Consider the following 17,150-nt stretch of genomic DNA (forward strand, 5'->3'; position numbering starts at 1 on the left):
TGCTGTTGGCACAGAGAAAAGCCGTGTAGCGTTCGAAGAAACACCAGACACAATGCCAGTTGTACTACAGCTCTGCCCATAACAATCCCCTAGCATGTCTAATTACTCCCACTTGTTGTTCTCTGTGGCCGTGAGCACCGCATCATCTGTGACAATGCAGTAAAGTGTCACTACAGACACCTGTGCAAAAGCTGAATAGCCATTAGCCAAGTTCATTATAATCTTCAAACACTTCACAACACTAGTGTGAATTCCAAACACATAATTAAACAAATATTTACTATTTAATCGCTATTGCACATAGCATTGAGTAAATAGGTAACTTGTTGTCCTGCCTTTGTAAACATCTAATCAAATACCAGAGAGTACAGTGAATGGAAGATGGTAGTTCTCCTGTCAGGACTTCAGGCTGATGTTTCCTGACAGCAGTTTTAATCATCCACAGTGCTATGTCTGACTTCATTTTGTATGGGTTGTGGCTCTGCCTTATTATTCTTTCATTAGTAATACCATAATGTTTCCCACTGGGAATATGATGGCAGAGATATTAATATTAAGTAACAAGCTAATATCTCACTGCCAGGGGTCTTTAATATATCCTACACAGTGCAAGTACATGTGTACACAAACAAATACATTCTTCATTGAGGAATTTTCATTGATTTGTGTTTTGCTGGAACTAAATAGTGCATACACACACACACACACACTCCCCAGATAATGACTGATGGGGTTTATATTGTCAGCGTATTTCTACCTTGCCACATTACCTCACTGGACACATGCAGCTTCTGCACTGCTTGTTAAGTTTTGCTGGCTCTCTGCCCCCCACCTCATCTCTGCTCCCGCACCGTGGCCTCCAAAGGGCAGGTTAATATTCAATCTAAATGCGATTCATTACGTTATTTTTGGATGCTGCGACACTGTTAGACTGTGCAAGTGAGAGATGGGAAGCCATGGAATACCATCTGTAATTCGTGTATTCCTGGCTATGGCTAACCACACACACACACACACACACACACACACACACACACACACACACACACACAGATGCATTCACATGCTACTAATGCTGAGTGCACATAGGAATCGAATTTTAACAGCGTCTCGGCTTCAGCACATTTGAACATGATGCCTGTGGCCATTGGTTTATTACTGCTTATAATTAATATCAAGAAGGTTTTAAATGAAGCAAAAATACAAAAGTTACTAATATTGAGGATGGAGGGAAGCGTGTGGTTCTATCCTCACCCAAGCGTGACTAATGATGTTCAGTTGAAGCAGCAATGCGAAACACCAGACGCCCTTGGTGGCACTAGCGCTGCTACCTCCTTCATGCAAAGTGCATCCCAGGTCATGGATGCAGGAGGAGCCGGGGAGGGTTGGACGTTCAGGTCATTCCGATTACTTTTAACAGGATCAGAAGTCATTACAGGGCCTCCCACTGTGGAACACTGATGGAGAGACCGTCATTTGTATTCAGAAGTTTCCCTCTCGGTTTGAAGTTTGGGTCGCTTCTGGAGCGCGCCTTGTAAACAGAGGCCAACGTTGTGCTCGTTAGAGGCTCGTGAGAGACGGGACAAGTCTGATGGTGCCCTTACACGAGCTCTTTGGTTTATAGCAAGTTACATGACACTCGGTGACTCGCTGAAATGTTGATAACATAATCTGCAGGGGAAAGCACGATAGTGTCACGTCGCGAGAATGAGCTAGCATGCTGGCTCGTGCTGCTCTGCACGCATTCTCCCATGATAACGCAGCGCCCGTTATTAATAACACTTACACTGCTCAAAAAAATAAAGGGAACACTTAAATAACACAATATAACTCCAAGTCAACCACACTTCTGTAAAACCAACCTGTTCAGTTAGGAAGCAACACTGATTGTGGATCAATTTCAACTGCTGTTGTGCAAATGGAACAGACAACAGGTAGAAATGAGAGGCAATTAGCAAGACCCCCCATATAAAGGAGTGGTTCTGCAGGTGGGGACCACAGACCACTTCTCAGTACCTATGCTTTCTGGCTGATGTTTTGGTCACTTTTGAATGTTGGTGGTCCTTTCACACTCGTGGTAGCATGAGACGGACTCTACAACCCACACAAGTGGCTCAGATAGTGCAGCTCATCCAGGCACATCATTGCGAGTTGTGGCAAGAAGGTTTGCTGTGTCTGTCAGCGTAGTGTCCAGAGGCTGGAGGCGCTACCAGGAGACAGGCCAGTACACCAGGAGACGTGGAGGAGGCCGTAGGAGGGCAACAACCCAGCAGCAGGACCACTACCTCCGCCTTTGTGCAAGAAGGAACAGGAGGAGCACTGCCAGAGCCCTGCAAAATGACCTCCAGCAGGCCACAAATGTGCATGTTAGAAACCGACTAGAAATCGGTTAGAAACCGACTCCATGAGGATGGTATGAGGGCCCGACGTCCACAGATGGGGGTTGTGCTCACAGCCCAACACTGCAGGGCACTTGGCATTTGCCAGAGAACACCAGGATTGGCAAATTCGCCACTGGCGCCTTGTGCTCTTCACAGATGAAAGCAGGTTCACACTGAGCACATGTGACAGACGTGACAGAGTCTGGAGACGCCGTGGAGAGCGATCTGCTGCCCGCAACATCCTTCAGCATGACCGGTTTGGCAGTGGGTCACTAATGGTGTGAGGTGGCATTTTTTTGGAGGGCCGCACAGCCCTCCATGTGCTCACCAGAGGTAGCCTGACTGCCATTAGGTACCGAGATGAGATCCTCAGACCCCTTGTGAGACCATATGCTGGTGCGGTTGGCCCTGGGTTCCTCCTAATGCAGGACAATGCTAGACCTCACGTGGCTGGAATGTGTCAGCAGTTCCTGCAAGATGAAGGGATTGAAGCTATGGACTGGTCCGCCCGTTCCCCAGACCTGAATCCGATTGAGCACATCTGGGACATCATGTCTTGCTCCATCCACCAACATCACGTTGCACCACAGTCCAGGTCTGGGAGGAGATCCCTCAGGAGACCATCCGCCACCTCATCAGGAGCATGCCCAGGCGTTGTAGGGAGGTCATACAGGCACGTGGAGGCCACACACAATACTGACCCTCATTTTGACTTGTTTTAAGGACATTACATCAAAGTTGGATCAGCCTGTAGTGTGTTTTTCCACTTTTTCCAATTTTGTGTGTGGCTCCAAATCCAGGCCTCCATTGGTTAATAAATTTGATTTCCATTGATGATTTTTGTGTGATTTTGTTGTCAGCACATTCAACTTTGTACAGAACAAAGTATTCAATGAGAATATTTCATTCATTCAGATCTAGGATGTGTTATTTGAGTGTTCCCTTTATTTTTTTGAGCAGTGTATTTATTAGGCACGGTGCGAGGCCAGTGTGTTTGCCCCGAGCTTGCAGATGTAAAGCTGGAACGTAACAACGTCCCAAACCTCTCCAGCCAAGGCCTTGTTTCAGATTACTGCGGGAGGTTGGTACCGAAAAATAGCGACCAGTACATTGTGTCAGAGAAATTGGTCATCCTGGAAAACCGGTGTGTGAGCTGAATAATTTAAAAGTATATTTTTTTCTCTGCGGACTCGCCCGGTCCCTTCTCTACGACGCCCATGAAGGCACCAGCCAGGTACTGCGGGTCTTGGACGAATCGACACAGTGCATTACATTCCTACGCAGGGTTGTAACCTCATATTCTGCATTTAGAGATGCACTGATGATTTAAGACATTTTAGTAGCTCGTACCGGGGAGCCTTCGGGCGGAGGTTATTGCTTGTGTCGTAAGGCAATGCAAGGCTGAGGTCACTGTCTATGACTGATTGAAACAAATGGGACCAATTTAAGGCCGCTGCTCTGTGCTGGAAAGCAAGGTGGATAATTGAAGTGGGGAGGGGGGTGTCAGTGGGTAGCAGATTGGACAGTTGTTAAAGCATAGATTGAGAATCACCGCAGGGACCATAAGTCATACAGTCCCTTTGATTTCGCATCCTTTCTTTCCTCTGTTCTCTGTCTCTCTGGTGACCTTGGCTTGTGAACTGGTCGCCGTGTGAGGCAGTAACCCATTTGATTGTGTATCCCACTTTCTTCAGCCCATGATCCCCACCAGACGGCGTGGCATGTAAACGTCGGTCACCAGAGCTTTCATTTTAGGACTTTAGACTGCAGCGGAACCCGTGCCTATTATAGCACTGACAAACCATTAGTGTAATCTCATTTACATGCAATCAGTTCAATACTTTGTTATCCCTAATAGAAAAAAAAAATCACGTTCGTCACCACAAAGACACCGTTGCATTGTGTAATGAGAAATAGCTTGTAGATGCATTGAAGTGGTATTAATGAAATCACTTTGTAAACAAACAAAACTCCCATCAGTCATGATGGTGATACATTTTGAGATAGGTTTTCCAGTTGTGGTTCATAATTGTGAGGCAATGCTCTAAATAAATGTAAACAATGCAAGCAAATTATTTACGTCAATCATTTTTTGAATCTATAACTTCCCAGTATCGTGAGAGATTACCACAGCAACTCAAACTCTAAGGCATTGGGCCATTAGGGAGGGTAGGTAAACTGACCAATTGGAATTCTGGAATGCCATTGGATAACAATCCAAGGGGGGCAAAATTAAAATGTCTTCCTTCCAATATCCAATTATTGTACAAGGATGTGAACTTGCTGCATGTGTGGCATTGTGTGTTATGGGTTGTGCTTTTTAAGTTGCTGGATGGGGCCGTTCACACTAGCAACATGCTACAGCGTTACTGTCTGTTTGGTTACGTAACAAAAATGGTCTCAATTAGTATTCGTTCATGCGTCCGCCTACGCAGAAATGTTCTTGATGGGCTGCCCCTGAACATTTCTCCATGCCATTGAGCCGGAGTGATTTGGCATCCCAGCAGGCTTCGTGCTGTGTTTCTGATGTTCGATGCAGCCACTTCTGCTGTGCTCGGGTTCCGCTATTGACCCGATGATAGATCGCTCCGCCACGCCTCCTCGTTCACTCCCCTTCTCAGCCATTGCGTGGTGGTTTTGGAGCGAAGGAGTCGGGCCACGCACAGCTGCTGATGATGTCGGCTAGAGACTAATAAACCCCAGAAACTGCTTCGGCTGCAGCATTTGTCGATCGCCACACGTCTGACGCGCCGCAGCTCGAGGGGACAGTCGCGCCGTTACTCACACATGGTGGTGCAGATGAGGGCAGCAGGGGTGGAGGTCACAAGAGGGTTGAGGGGAGAGGAAACATTTACATCACTGCTGTTTGGAACACCCCACCACCATAATTTCTTGTGTGGCTAGCAAACTGTATGTGAGAAACCAGATCACTTGTTCTTGAGTCAAACCAAGTCAAGCTAAATTGTTACAAATGATTACTTAAATATTTAAGACCTTTTTTTCACCCGCACTTCAGATTTCAGAGATAAATGACTGCAACCATTAGTCCTAGACTCCCATTTGCCAAAGAGGAGCAATGGTTTAGAGAATGTGTTCTCCACATGGCTGCCATCTACGTCACTTAAGCATCTCTGAATATGTCCATGCAGGGTGGATAAGGATTTTTCAAAATTGGTGGCCACAAAGGCTCCACACTCAACACAGAGAGACCATGTATATGTCATACATGGACACATAATTCATTGTTCAGTGTGTTTTATACATATTTGACCAGTCAGACCACGTTCTTGGCTCTTGAGCATAATGTAAGATGCAGGACACACATTGAGCACACATTGTACTTAGTAAATCGTTCATTAAAGCACTTTGGGTTCAAGTAAAACATCTGGACTGGAAAACCGACTATAAGCAGAACTGCATTAAACAATTTGATCTTATTGGCCATGCAGGTCCAAATATTTGTACATGTTCAGCCAAAAAAAATCATGCTATATGCCAGCTATAGATTCTTGACAAATTATAGGAAAACCCTGAATGTCTGAATCAGCCGGGTTTCCATCCAAACCTTTCGAAAAAATAATGCGCAATTTCCAAGTTTCGGCAGAAAAAAATGCAAATTAAGCCTTGTTTCCATTCATTACAGTTATGCAAATAAACTTTAGATCACGTGAGAGGACGCCAAACAATAGTGGTTTTTACATCCATCTGGCAGTTACGCGTTGAGGTTTTGAAACATTTTTTTCTTTTCTATACATGGAGAAGTTAAATTAAATTTTTGCTCATCCAGAACTGTTTTGTATGCATTTGCCATCTTTACATCGCGATCATGTACAGAACGACATGACTTGAGGCATGATACGTCATCGTTTATGCGAAAAACCCTTTTCCATTCAGTTTTTCCAAATTTTGGCGATGCAATAGTCTAACTTTTCCACCTCCTCCTAGCATAAAAATCTTATTGGGATATTTTTTTTGAATTTTGGACATTTTCCACCCAGCTTTTTTCATGCGCATTTTCAAAATGCGCAAAAACTCGGTGGATGGAAAACCCTCTAGCTCTGGTACACATGAGAATGAAACACAGCAACAAAAATCCATCAGTGCAAGAGAGGCAAAAAGTCAAGCTTTTCTTCATATTTCACCAAGTTCTCCATGTATACCTTAATTTTTCTATCCTGACCTCTGCATGTTTCATCTGGGCACTCTCTCTCTACTCTCTGGCTGACCCTGATAGCTGTGACTGACTGACTATTACACAATATTATGGTGTAATAGTAATTTGTTCTCAACAGTCACACTTCAAATTACCGAACTTCACACAATTAAAATGTGTCACATGAGTTAGCTATAGCTAACGGTTCCTTCCAAAGCTAGCTATCTAGCTTAGCTCTTGTTGCTGCAGAAGCTAAACAAACAAGCTGGCTAGTTAGTAATGGTCACTGCGTAATAATAGACATAAATTACAGAAGTATAGTAGCTAGATAAATATTCATTCACATGATGTCAGGCTACTAACATGTTGAAACATTCAGAATGTACCATGACGTTTTGTAATTTACCAATAGAAAACCTGGCTGGTCATGCAGACCTGGTGCCTCACTGTTTGTGTATGCACTACTGTTATGGACCCAGAAACTTCCATGTTTGTTTGTTGGTTTGGAGCCCCCTTGAGGCCATTTGTGAAGTTATCTTTTAAATACTTACCTCATTTCTGGTTTAGACAGGAAGTAGTTAGTATTCAGGAAATTCAGTGACAGTGTTTTTCTGTGCTACACATCCTTCTCCATCCTTTCATGCATGTCTATTAAGACGCAATGTCTGTAAGTATATATGTTTATAATGTTAATATTGATGCTTACAGTACATTATTTGTGACCTGTTACCATAAGTTGTGTGTTTATAATTAGGTGGTATGCTCCCCCTGTATGCCATGATGTTTACTTATAATAGCAAATTCATACACTTACTTGTGTGTATTATCTAGAATATAGATCCGCTCCTTATTTCTTGTGTCTGTAACATTTATGTTTATGATATTGTGTTGCAGTTTCACACTGTGGTTCAGTAAAGAGTCCAAGTACAAGCCTCAGCTTCAGTGGAATTTATTGAATACTGTGTTTAGCTGTCTGGGTAGCCCAACCGCTGGCGAGACCAGTACAGTGAAAAGACAGCAATACAATAGGCTGCAAAGAATCAAGAGTCTTTAAGGATCTCGCACGCTACACGCTGTCAGCAGATTTACTTCTGTCACCACCCCCAGAGAATTCTCTTCCATACTCAATATCATCATGCCTTCAAGCCACCAGGATGACACGTCACAGCGTGATGATAAACAGTCAACGATGTCTAAGTCATACAAATCTAAACGGTCCTCGGCCTCCAGCTCCAGTATGGTGGTTATTCAAGCAAGGGCTAGAGCGGAAGCGGCCAAAGCCAGAGCCTCCTTTGCGAATAAAGAAATAGAGTTAAAAACCGAAAGTGCTCGTCTTCAAGCCACCTTAGAAGCTATGCAAGAGGAAAAGCAAATGAAGGCTGCTCTGGCCGAAGTCGAAATACTGGAAGCTGGCTTATTGGAAGACGATCTTGAGTCACAGAAAAGCCCACTAAGACCCGTCCCTCTCCAACAACAGCTTCAGCGCACAGCAGACTATGTGCGTGATCAAGCCAGTGTCAAGTCCATTCCTCAGCCACACACATTGGATGAAGAAGGCGCAGTTTTTCAACCACTTCCAGTCAGCAGTCAAATGCCACCCAAGCCTGGTGCTGGTTGTCACAGTCCGCATCTCCACACCCCACCTAGTTACCTCCCTCAGCATGCCGCCACTCCACAACAACAGTGGCATGGCATCCAGCATTCAGGGCATGGCTTCCAGTTTGAAGGCCCCCAGACTGGCCCTGCGCAGACCCAGCAGCACTATGGACACAATCCGCAGAGCCAACAGAGGCGACAGCCCACTGCCTACCAACTGGACTACAGCCCTCACATGCATGCTGGCCAAGGTGTTCAAACCACTGCCCTCGACCTTGTCAAATGCATGGCCCGTTCCCAGCTCATAACTACCGGGCTAACCACATTTGACGATAAGCCAGAAAACTATTGGGCCTGGAAATCATCCTTCCAGAGTGCCATCTCTGGCCTAGACCTCTCACCCGGAGAAGAGCTCGACGTGCTCATCAAGTGGCTTGGGAAACAGTCGTCTGAGCATGCACGCAGGATAAAGGCCGCTAATATAAGAGATTCATCCCGAGGCTTAATAATGATATGGGAAAGGCTGGAAGAGACCTATGGCTCACCAGAAGCCATCGAACACGCCCTCTTCACCAGGTTAGAGAATTTTGGGAAGGTGTCTTTCAAGGACTCACATAAACTCAGAGACCTAGCGGACCTGTTGATCGAGGTAGAAGCCGCTAAGTCGGATGCCCTCCTGCCTGGGCTTTCATACCTAGACACTTCCAGAGGTGTCCGTCCGATCGTGGAGAAGCTCCCCTTCAGCATGCAGGAAAAGTGGAAATCCGTGGGTTCCAAGTATAAGCTCCAACACAACATTCCCTTCCCCCCTTTTCGTGTGTTCGTGGACTTCATCCACACCGAGGCTAGAATGCAAACAGACCCTAGTTTCAACACTACATCCTTCCAATCCACCCCCGTACGTAGAGAGAGGTCCGTTCCAACACCTGTGGCAGTTCACAAGACCCAAGCTTCACCTGCCGAGAGAAGAGACCATAAAAGAGACGTGGATCTCACCAAGCACTGCCCTATCCATGACAAACCTCATGCACTAAAGAAGTGCAAAGCCTTCAGGGAGAGGAGTTATGAGGACCGCAAACAATTTCTGAGGGAGCGTTCCATATGTTTCCGCTGCTGCTCATCTACAAGTCACTTTGCCAAAGATTGCCAAGTGGACATACAGTGCAAGGAATGCAAAAGCACTCATCACATTTCAGCACTTCATCCAAGCCAGGCTCCTTCAAGGTCAAGGTCAGATCTACCTGCTTCAGAGAACGGCGGGGAGTCGGACGAACCCAGCGCTGACGAGGTTAGCCCCAACTGCACTGAAGTGTGTGGAGACGGAGTGAGCAGGAGAGCATGTTCAAAGATATGCCTCGTCAAGGTGTTCCCTGAAGGACGTAGTGAGCAGTGGAAGCCCATGTACGCCATATTAGACGACCAGAGCAATCGGTCATTGGCCAGGACCGAATTCTTCAAGCTCTTCGACATCGTAGGAGATGCCCAACCTTACACACTTAAGACATGTGCAGGACTCAAGCAGACGGCCGGCAGAAGGGCCCGTGGGTTCATTGTTGAGTCAGTGGATAGCGCGATTCGTCTACCTCTTCCAACGCTTTTGGAATGCAACCAGGTCCCAAACAACCGCTCTGAAATCCCCACCTCGAACGCAGCTCTTCATCACAGACACCTGAAACGTATTGCCGGAGAGATTCCCCCCCTCAATCCACAAGCCAAAATCCTGCTGCTATTGGGAAGGGATATATTGCGAGTGCACAAGGTGCGGGAGCAGATTAACGGTCCTGACGATGCCCCCTTTGCTCAAAGACTTGACTTAGGATGGGTCATCGTTGGTGATGTGTGTCTTCGCGGCGCACACAGGCCATCCCAAGTGAATGCCTTCAACACCTCTATCTTGGAAAATGGTCGTCCTACCTATCTCACGCCGTGTACCAGCAAAGTCCAGGTAAAGGAGAACATCAATCACCTACCCCACAGCGCAAACCTCACCACACGTTGCTCACTGATGGGCACCAGAGAGGGTATTGGACAATCAGTCTTCCAGCGCTCGGCCAGCGACCACCAACTTGCACCATCTATGGAAGATTTGAGTTTCCTTCAGTTAATGGATGACGAGTGCTATCAAGACAGCTCTAATAGCTGGGTTGCGCCTCTGCCTTTCCGTTCCCCCAGGCAGCGGCTACCCAACAACAGAGACTACGCCTACCAACGTCTCTCCTCACTTCTCCGAACCCTAGAAAAGCGGCCTAAGATGAAATCACAGTACCTGGAGTTCATGGACAAGCTGTTTGCCAACCAGCATGCTGAGGTTGCACCACCACTCTCCGAGGGACAAGAGTGCTGGTTTCTCCCATCATTCGGGGTTTATCATCCCAGGAAGCCAGAGCAAATTCGCGTGGTCTTCGACTCAAGCGCGCCCTTTGAGGGAGTCTCCCTTAACGATGTGTTGCTTACAGGGCCTGACCTCAACAACAGCTTGTTGGGTGTGCTGTTAAGGTTTAGAAAGGAACCCGTGGCTGTCACCGCAGATATCCAGCACATGTTTCACTGCTTCGTGGTACGAGAAGACCACAGAGACTATCTTCGATTCTTGTGGTATCGCAACAATGATCCAAGGAATGACATTATAGAATACAGAATGCGTGTGCACGTCTTCGGCAATAGCCCATCCCCAGCAGTCGCGATCTATGGCCTTAGAAGAGCAGCCAAGCAAGGAGAAGCGGAGTTCGGCAGCGATACTAGGCAGTACGTAGAACGTCACTTCTACGTGGATGATGGGCTAAAGTCCTTCTCCACAGAAGCAGAAGCCATTTGCGTCATCAAACGAGCTCAGAAAATGCTTGCTGCATCCAATCTGCGTCTGCACAAAATAACGTCCAACCGACCTGCAGTTCTTGAAGCTTTCCCTCCCGAGGACCGTGCCAAGGAAATCAAAGACTTAGACCCTCTCATTGACGATCTTCCTCTACAGCGAAGTCTCGGAGTGTCTTGGAACATTGCCAAAGACACTTTCACCTTTCAGACGTCGAATGATGAGAAACCGTACACTAGAAGAGGAGTCTTATCTGTGGTCAACAGCCTGTACGACCCTCTCGGCTTCTTAGCCCCCGTCACCATTCGAGGCAGACTTTTACTCAGAGAACTGTCTGGGCAAGCCCGTGACTGGGACTTGCCGCTCCCTGACGACATAGAAGGGAAATGGACAATGTGGAAAACCTCCCTTTTAGACCTTCAGGAGCTCCAAATACCACGCCCCTACTCATCATTCCCGCTCTCCGAGGCTCGCAACAAAGAGCTATTCATCTTCTCAGATGCCTCCTTTCAGGCCATTTCAGCAGTGGCTTATTTGAGACTAACTGCTGAAGATGGAAAGAGTGAAGTCAGCTTTGTTTTCGGAAAGGCTAGATTGGCACCCAGACCAGAGATCACAATTCCCAGGCTGGAACTGTGCGGTGCAGTCCTCGCAGTGGAAATTGCGGAACTGCTAGTTGAAGAGATGGATCTGATGTTTGACCACATCACCTACTACACCGATAGTAAAGTAGTTTTGGGATATATTCACAACCAAACGAGGCGGTTCCATGTCTACGTGAACAACCGAGTACAGCGGATTCGACAGTCTTCAAGTCCGGACCAGTGGCGATACGTTCCCACAGAACATAACCCAGCAGACCATGGGTCCCGGTCAGTTGCTGCAACCTCTCTCAGCACCACAACTTGGTTGTCAGGACCAGCTTTCCTCCAGAACACATCTCTGTATCCTTCTGAACAACAGGAAGCCTTTGACCTTGTAGACCCTCTTAGTGACAGTGATATACGTCCACTGATCACAGCTAGCGGTGCCGACATCGCAAAGAACCTGATAAGCACCAAAAGATTTGAACGTTTCTCTGCATGGGGCACGCTCATAACATCAGTGGCACGCCTAATCCACATAGCTCGCTCCTTTGTTCAGCACTTACCTGACGATGCCTGCCGAGGGTGGCACTTCTGTCATACAGGTCCTACTGAAGAAGAGCTGGAGAAAGCCAAGATCCTTGTGATTAAGAATGTGCAGCACGAGTGTTTCTCCAAAGAATTGAACTGCATTGCTAAAGGACAAAGCCTTCCATCCCAAAGCAGTCTACGGAAGCTATGTCCCGTGGTCGACCACAGTGGGCTGCTAAGAGTGGGGGGCCGCATTATGCAGTCCAAATTGGGAATAGAGGAAACCAACCCCATCATCATACCAGGACGACATCACCTGTCAACCCTCCTCGTACGTCGATACCATGAGTCTGTGAAGCACCAAGGTAGACACTTTACGGAGGGCGCCATTCGCGCCGGTGGGTTCTGGATCACTGGAGCTAAAAGATGCATCGCAAGATTTCTCTTCAGTTGTGTCACATGCAGAAAGCTTAGGGGTAAGACGGAACATCAGCAGATGGCTGATCTGCCGGCTGAGAGACTTCAAGCAGCGCCACCTTTCACCTATGTGGGCGTAGACATCTTTGGGCCATGGGAAGCGGTCTCACGCCGCACAAGAGGTGGACATGCCTGCAGCAGACGGTGGGCTGCACTGTTTTGCTGCATGTGTACCAGAGCTGTGCACATAGAGATCATCGAGTCCATGAGTGCCAGCAGTTTTATAAATGCCCTGAGGAGGTTCTTTGCTATTCGAGGACCAGCAAAGCAGATCCATTCCGACCGGGGCACTAACTTTGTTGGTGCCTGCCATGAGCTGAGTATGGATGTCTCAAATAGCAGTTCAGCCAGTGTAGATAGGTATCTTCAGGAGCAACAGTGCAAATGGGTTTTCAACCCGCCCCACTCATCCCATATGGGCGGTACATGGGAGCGTATGGTCGGTGTTGCCCGTCGCATCCTAGACTGTATGCTTCTCCAAAATCGATCATCTCATCTCACTCACGAGGTGCTGACCACATTCATGGCTGAGGTCACAGCCGTGATTAACTCAAGACCCCTCATTCCAGTGTCTTCGGACCCAGAGGCACCAGTCATCTTGTCCCCAGCTGTGTTGTTGACGCAAAAAACCGGCACCCCTCCACCTCCGCCCGGAGAATTTGGGAGAGTGGAACTCCTCAAAGAGGAATGGAAACGCGTTCAGAGTCTAGCAGAGACCTTTTGGAGCAGGTGGCGTCGGGAGTACCTGAATACACTGCAGTGTCGACGAAAGTGGCAAGACAACAGGCCTAACCTCAAGGAAGGCGACATAGTACTGATGAAGGACAACCAGGCCAAAAGGAATGAGTGGCCCATGGCAATCATCACAAAGGTCTCGCCGAGCCAAGATGGGAAGGTGAGAAAGGTGGACGTTAGAGTCTTCAAAGATGGAGCCAGGAAAGTCTTCTCTCGACCCATCACCGAAGTGGTTCTCCTTCTGTCTCCCGAAGACTCTGGGTGAAGAGCAAGTTAATGTGGGGTCGATTTACGACCCCAGGCGGGGAGTGTTATGGACCCAGAAACTTCCATGTTTGTTTGTTGGTTTGGAGCCCCCTTGAGGCCATTTGTGAAGTTATCTTTTAAATACTTACCTCATTTCTGGTTTAGACAGGAAGTAGTTAGTATTCAGGAAATTCAGTGACAGTGTTTTTCTGTGCTACACATCCTTCTCCATCCTTTCATGCATGTCTATTAAGACGCAATGTCTGTAAGTATATATGTTTATAATGTTAATATTGATGCTTACAGTACATTATTTGTGACCTGTTACCATAAGTTGTGTGTTTATAATTAGGTGGTATGCTCCCCCTGTATGCCATGATGTTTACTTATAATAGCAAATTCATACACTTACTTGTGTGTATTATCTAGAATATAGATCCGCTCCTTATTTCTTGTGTCTGTAACATTTATGTTTATGATATTGTGTTGCAGTTTCACACTGTGGTTCAGTAAAGAGTCCAAGTACAAGCCTCAGCTTCAGTGGAATTTATTGAATACTGTGTTTAGCTGTCTGGGTAGCCCAACCGCTGGCGAGACCAGTACAACTACAGCTCACCTTTCTCAAGGTATAATGTACTGACATTATATATATATATATATATATATATATATATATATATATATATATTAGTGGTGGGACTTTAACGCGTTAATTTCGATTAATTAATTACAGGAAAATTAACGCACTAAAAAAATTAACGCATTTTAACGCATTTAACGGACGAGACACTTTTGCACCGTGGAATGTTTCTCAGTGCGCGAGTTCCGGGCATACAGATTATGGACACACAATAAGATGATCATGATGGAGATGACTGAAGAGGCTACGCTGGTGGATGGGAAATTTAAATATAAGAAACTTTCAGATGGAAGTACAAACAAAAATAATGTTATTTACACTTTATGTAGGAAGGAGTTCGCTTATCACAGGAGCACTTCCACCCTTCGTTACCACCTCAACGCAAAACATGTTGCGGCTAAAGCTGGGCGTACACTGTGCGATATTTTAAATCGTGTACTCAGCTCCAGCTCAAACTGTACGACTAAATCGCAGGGAGAGTCGGCTCGTGGAGCTGCTTCAACAGTGCGATACTCTCACGAGGAGCGATTTGAATTTCAAACATGTTTGATGTTCTTGCGACGCTGCGATTTCTGATCGGGAGTTGGTCGTGAGGTGTGAATCGTTCCTCGTTTACCTGTGTAAACTATACGATGCACGACACGCGATTGAGCCGAAACGAGTGAAAAATCGGCTGAAAATGGGCAAAAAATCGCACAGTGTACGACGCGCAGGTCAGTAATGATAACTTAGCTGCTAAATGTATTCCTAGTACGATAGGGTGACCAAACGTCCGTAATTCACATTCTGTGAGGAAACGTCCTGGTTTTTAAATGACCTTCATTGGACCATTAAGACTGGATTAAACTTTCGCGAATGGCCGTAGCGCGCGACTCCGCACGCGTTTATACATGATGCGTCACATTATTTGTGTTGTCCGCTCTCTGTGGTCGAAGATAAATGCTTACAAGAAGCGCTGCGAATTGCGTCAACTGATGCAAGTTACGAACTACCGTCCAGGGGTGAGTTTCCCAAAACGTTCTTAACGCCAAGTACTTCTTAACCTCGTACGTAAGAACGAGGTGACGAAGTACTTGGCACTAAGAACGTTTTGGGAAACTCACCCCAGAAAGACAATGTCGAAGAAAATCCAGCAGCTGTATGATGAGGAAAGAATTAAAACAGGTTATTGTGAAGAGTGCCACAAATGTGGCTCTGACTGGGGATCACTGGACCGTTAGCAACAAGAATGATCTTGGTGTGACAGCTCATATTATAGATGATGAATCTATAGATGATGAAGATCCAGTCATTTGCTTTGAGCATGCAGAAGACCACTTCTAGGCACTATGAAGATGCCTATGGCAGAGGCCTGGGAAATTAAAGAAAGTCTACCATCTAAAATGGTATTAAAAACATCTTCTGATTTACTTCAATTCTTCCAATATCCTGAGCAAAACTCCCTAAATTAAACAATATTTTTGGTCAGAATTTCCAATGTTCTGAACTGTTTTCTGCACAATACACATATATTGGTCTTCGTAGTAGACTGGTGGAAAAATAAACAAGATGTTGAAGTTTATGATTATGTTCATTGATTCATTCATCATTCAAACTTAAATTAATATTTCTCATGTTAAATACTGAAATGCGATTAAAATGCGATTAATTTCGATTAATTAATTACAAAGCTTCCGATTAATTCGATTAATTTTTTTAATCGCGTCCCACCCCTAATATATATATATATATGTGTGTGTGTGTGTGTGTGTGTGTGTAGGTCTGGATTTGGAATCATACTCAAAATGTGGAAAAGTGGAAAATCAGACCTGGATTAAAGCATCATTCAACTCCTGGACAGTCTGTGGTGCAACGTGGCATTGGTGGATGATGTCCCAGATGTGCTCGACTGGATTCAGGTCTGGGGAACAGGCAGGTCAGTCCATAGCATTAATGCCTTCATCATACAGGAACTGCTGACACACTTCAGCCACATGAGGCCTAGCATTGTCATGCATCAGAAAGAACCCAGGATCCACTGCACCAGCATATGGTCTCACAATGGGTCTGAGGATCTCATCCCAGTAACTAATGGCAGTCAAGAGTACCTCTGGCTAGCACATGGTGGTCTGTGCGGTCCAAATAAATACCTCCCTACACCATTACTGACCCACTGCCAAACCAGTCATGCTGGAGGATGTTGCAGGCAGCAGAACATTCTCCATGGCATCTCCAGACTCTGTCATGTCTCCAGACTCTGTCATGCGCTCAGTGTGAACTTGCTCTCATCTGTGAAGAGCACAGGGCACCAATGGTGAATCTGTCAATCTTGGTGTTCTCTGGCAAAAGCCAATCTCCCTGCACGGTGTTGGGCTGTAAGCACAAGCCCCACTTGTGGATGTCGGGGCCTCATACCACCCTCATGGAGTCTGTTTCTGACAGTTTGATCAGAAAAATGGATAATAGTGGCCTGCTGAAGGTCATTTTGCAGGGCGCTGGCACTGCTCCTCCTCTTCCTCCTTGCACAAAAGAGGAGTTAGTGGTCCTGCTGCTGGGTTTTTGCCCTCATACGGCCCCCTCCATGGGTTGTAGACACCACCTCATGCTACCTCTATGGTGTGAGAACTGACAAAATGCCAAAGTGATCAAAACATCAGCCAGAAAGGATGAGAACAGAGAAAAGGTCTGTGGTCACCACCTGCAGAACCACTCCTTTATAGGAGTGTCTTGCTAATTGCCTCTCATTTCTACCTGTTGTCTGTTCCATTTGCACAACAGCAGGTGAAATTGATTCACAATCAGTGTTGTTTCCTAACTGAACATGTTTGTTTCACAAAGGTGTGGTTGACTTGAAGTTACATTGTGTTGTTTAAGTGTTCCCTTTTAAAATATTTTTATAAAGTACACTTCATAATTAATATTCTATTAAAATATTATATTCTATACTTTTGATGTCAGAAGCACCAGTGCTTACTAGCCTTTGTAACGTCCGGGTGTAGGAGACAGGCACCAATAC

The 17,150-nt window shown here is 46.1% G+C and overlaps 1 protein-coding gene across 2 annotated transcripts; it reads left to right on the forward strand.

The window, feature by feature from the left end:
- Nucleotides 1-7,085: 7,085 nt before the first annotated feature.
- Nucleotides 7,086-14,128, forward strand: LOC143527737 (uncharacterized). Of its 2 annotated transcripts, none has more exons than XR_013134253.1 (2): nucleotides 7,086-13,780; nucleotides 14,008-14,128. XR_013134253.1 is itself a non-coding variant. In XM_077023008.1 (2 exons), exon 2 carries the CDS (start codon nucleotides 7,670-7,672, stop codon nucleotides 13,532-13,534), a length of 5,865 nt encoding a protein of 1,954 aa, XP_076879123.1. In that variant the 5' UTR covers nucleotides 7,130-7,201; nucleotides 7,429-7,669; the 3' UTR covers nucleotides 13,535-14,114. The 2 variants fall into 2 exon arrangements, 1 of the variants encoding a protein (XP_076879123.1); XM_077023008.1 differs by having other exon boundaries at nucleotides 7,130-7,201; nucleotides 7,429-14,114.
- The last annotated feature ends 3,022 nt before the right edge of the window (nucleotides 14,129-17,150 follow it).

This window comes from Brachyhypopomus gauderio, chromosome 12, assembly GCF_052324685.1.
Source record: "Brachyhypopomus gauderio isolate BG-103 chromosome 12, BGAUD_0.2, whole genome shotgun sequence".
Taxonomy (NCBI): domain Eukaryota; kingdom Metazoa; phylum Chordata; class Actinopteri; order Gymnotiformes; family Hypopomidae; genus Brachyhypopomus; species Brachyhypopomus gauderio.

Coding starts and splice junctions, on each gene's coding strand:
- LOC143527737 (XM_077023008.1), top strand. CDS start 7,670: ATGCCTTCAAGCCACCAGGATGACACGTCACAGCGTGATGATAAACAG.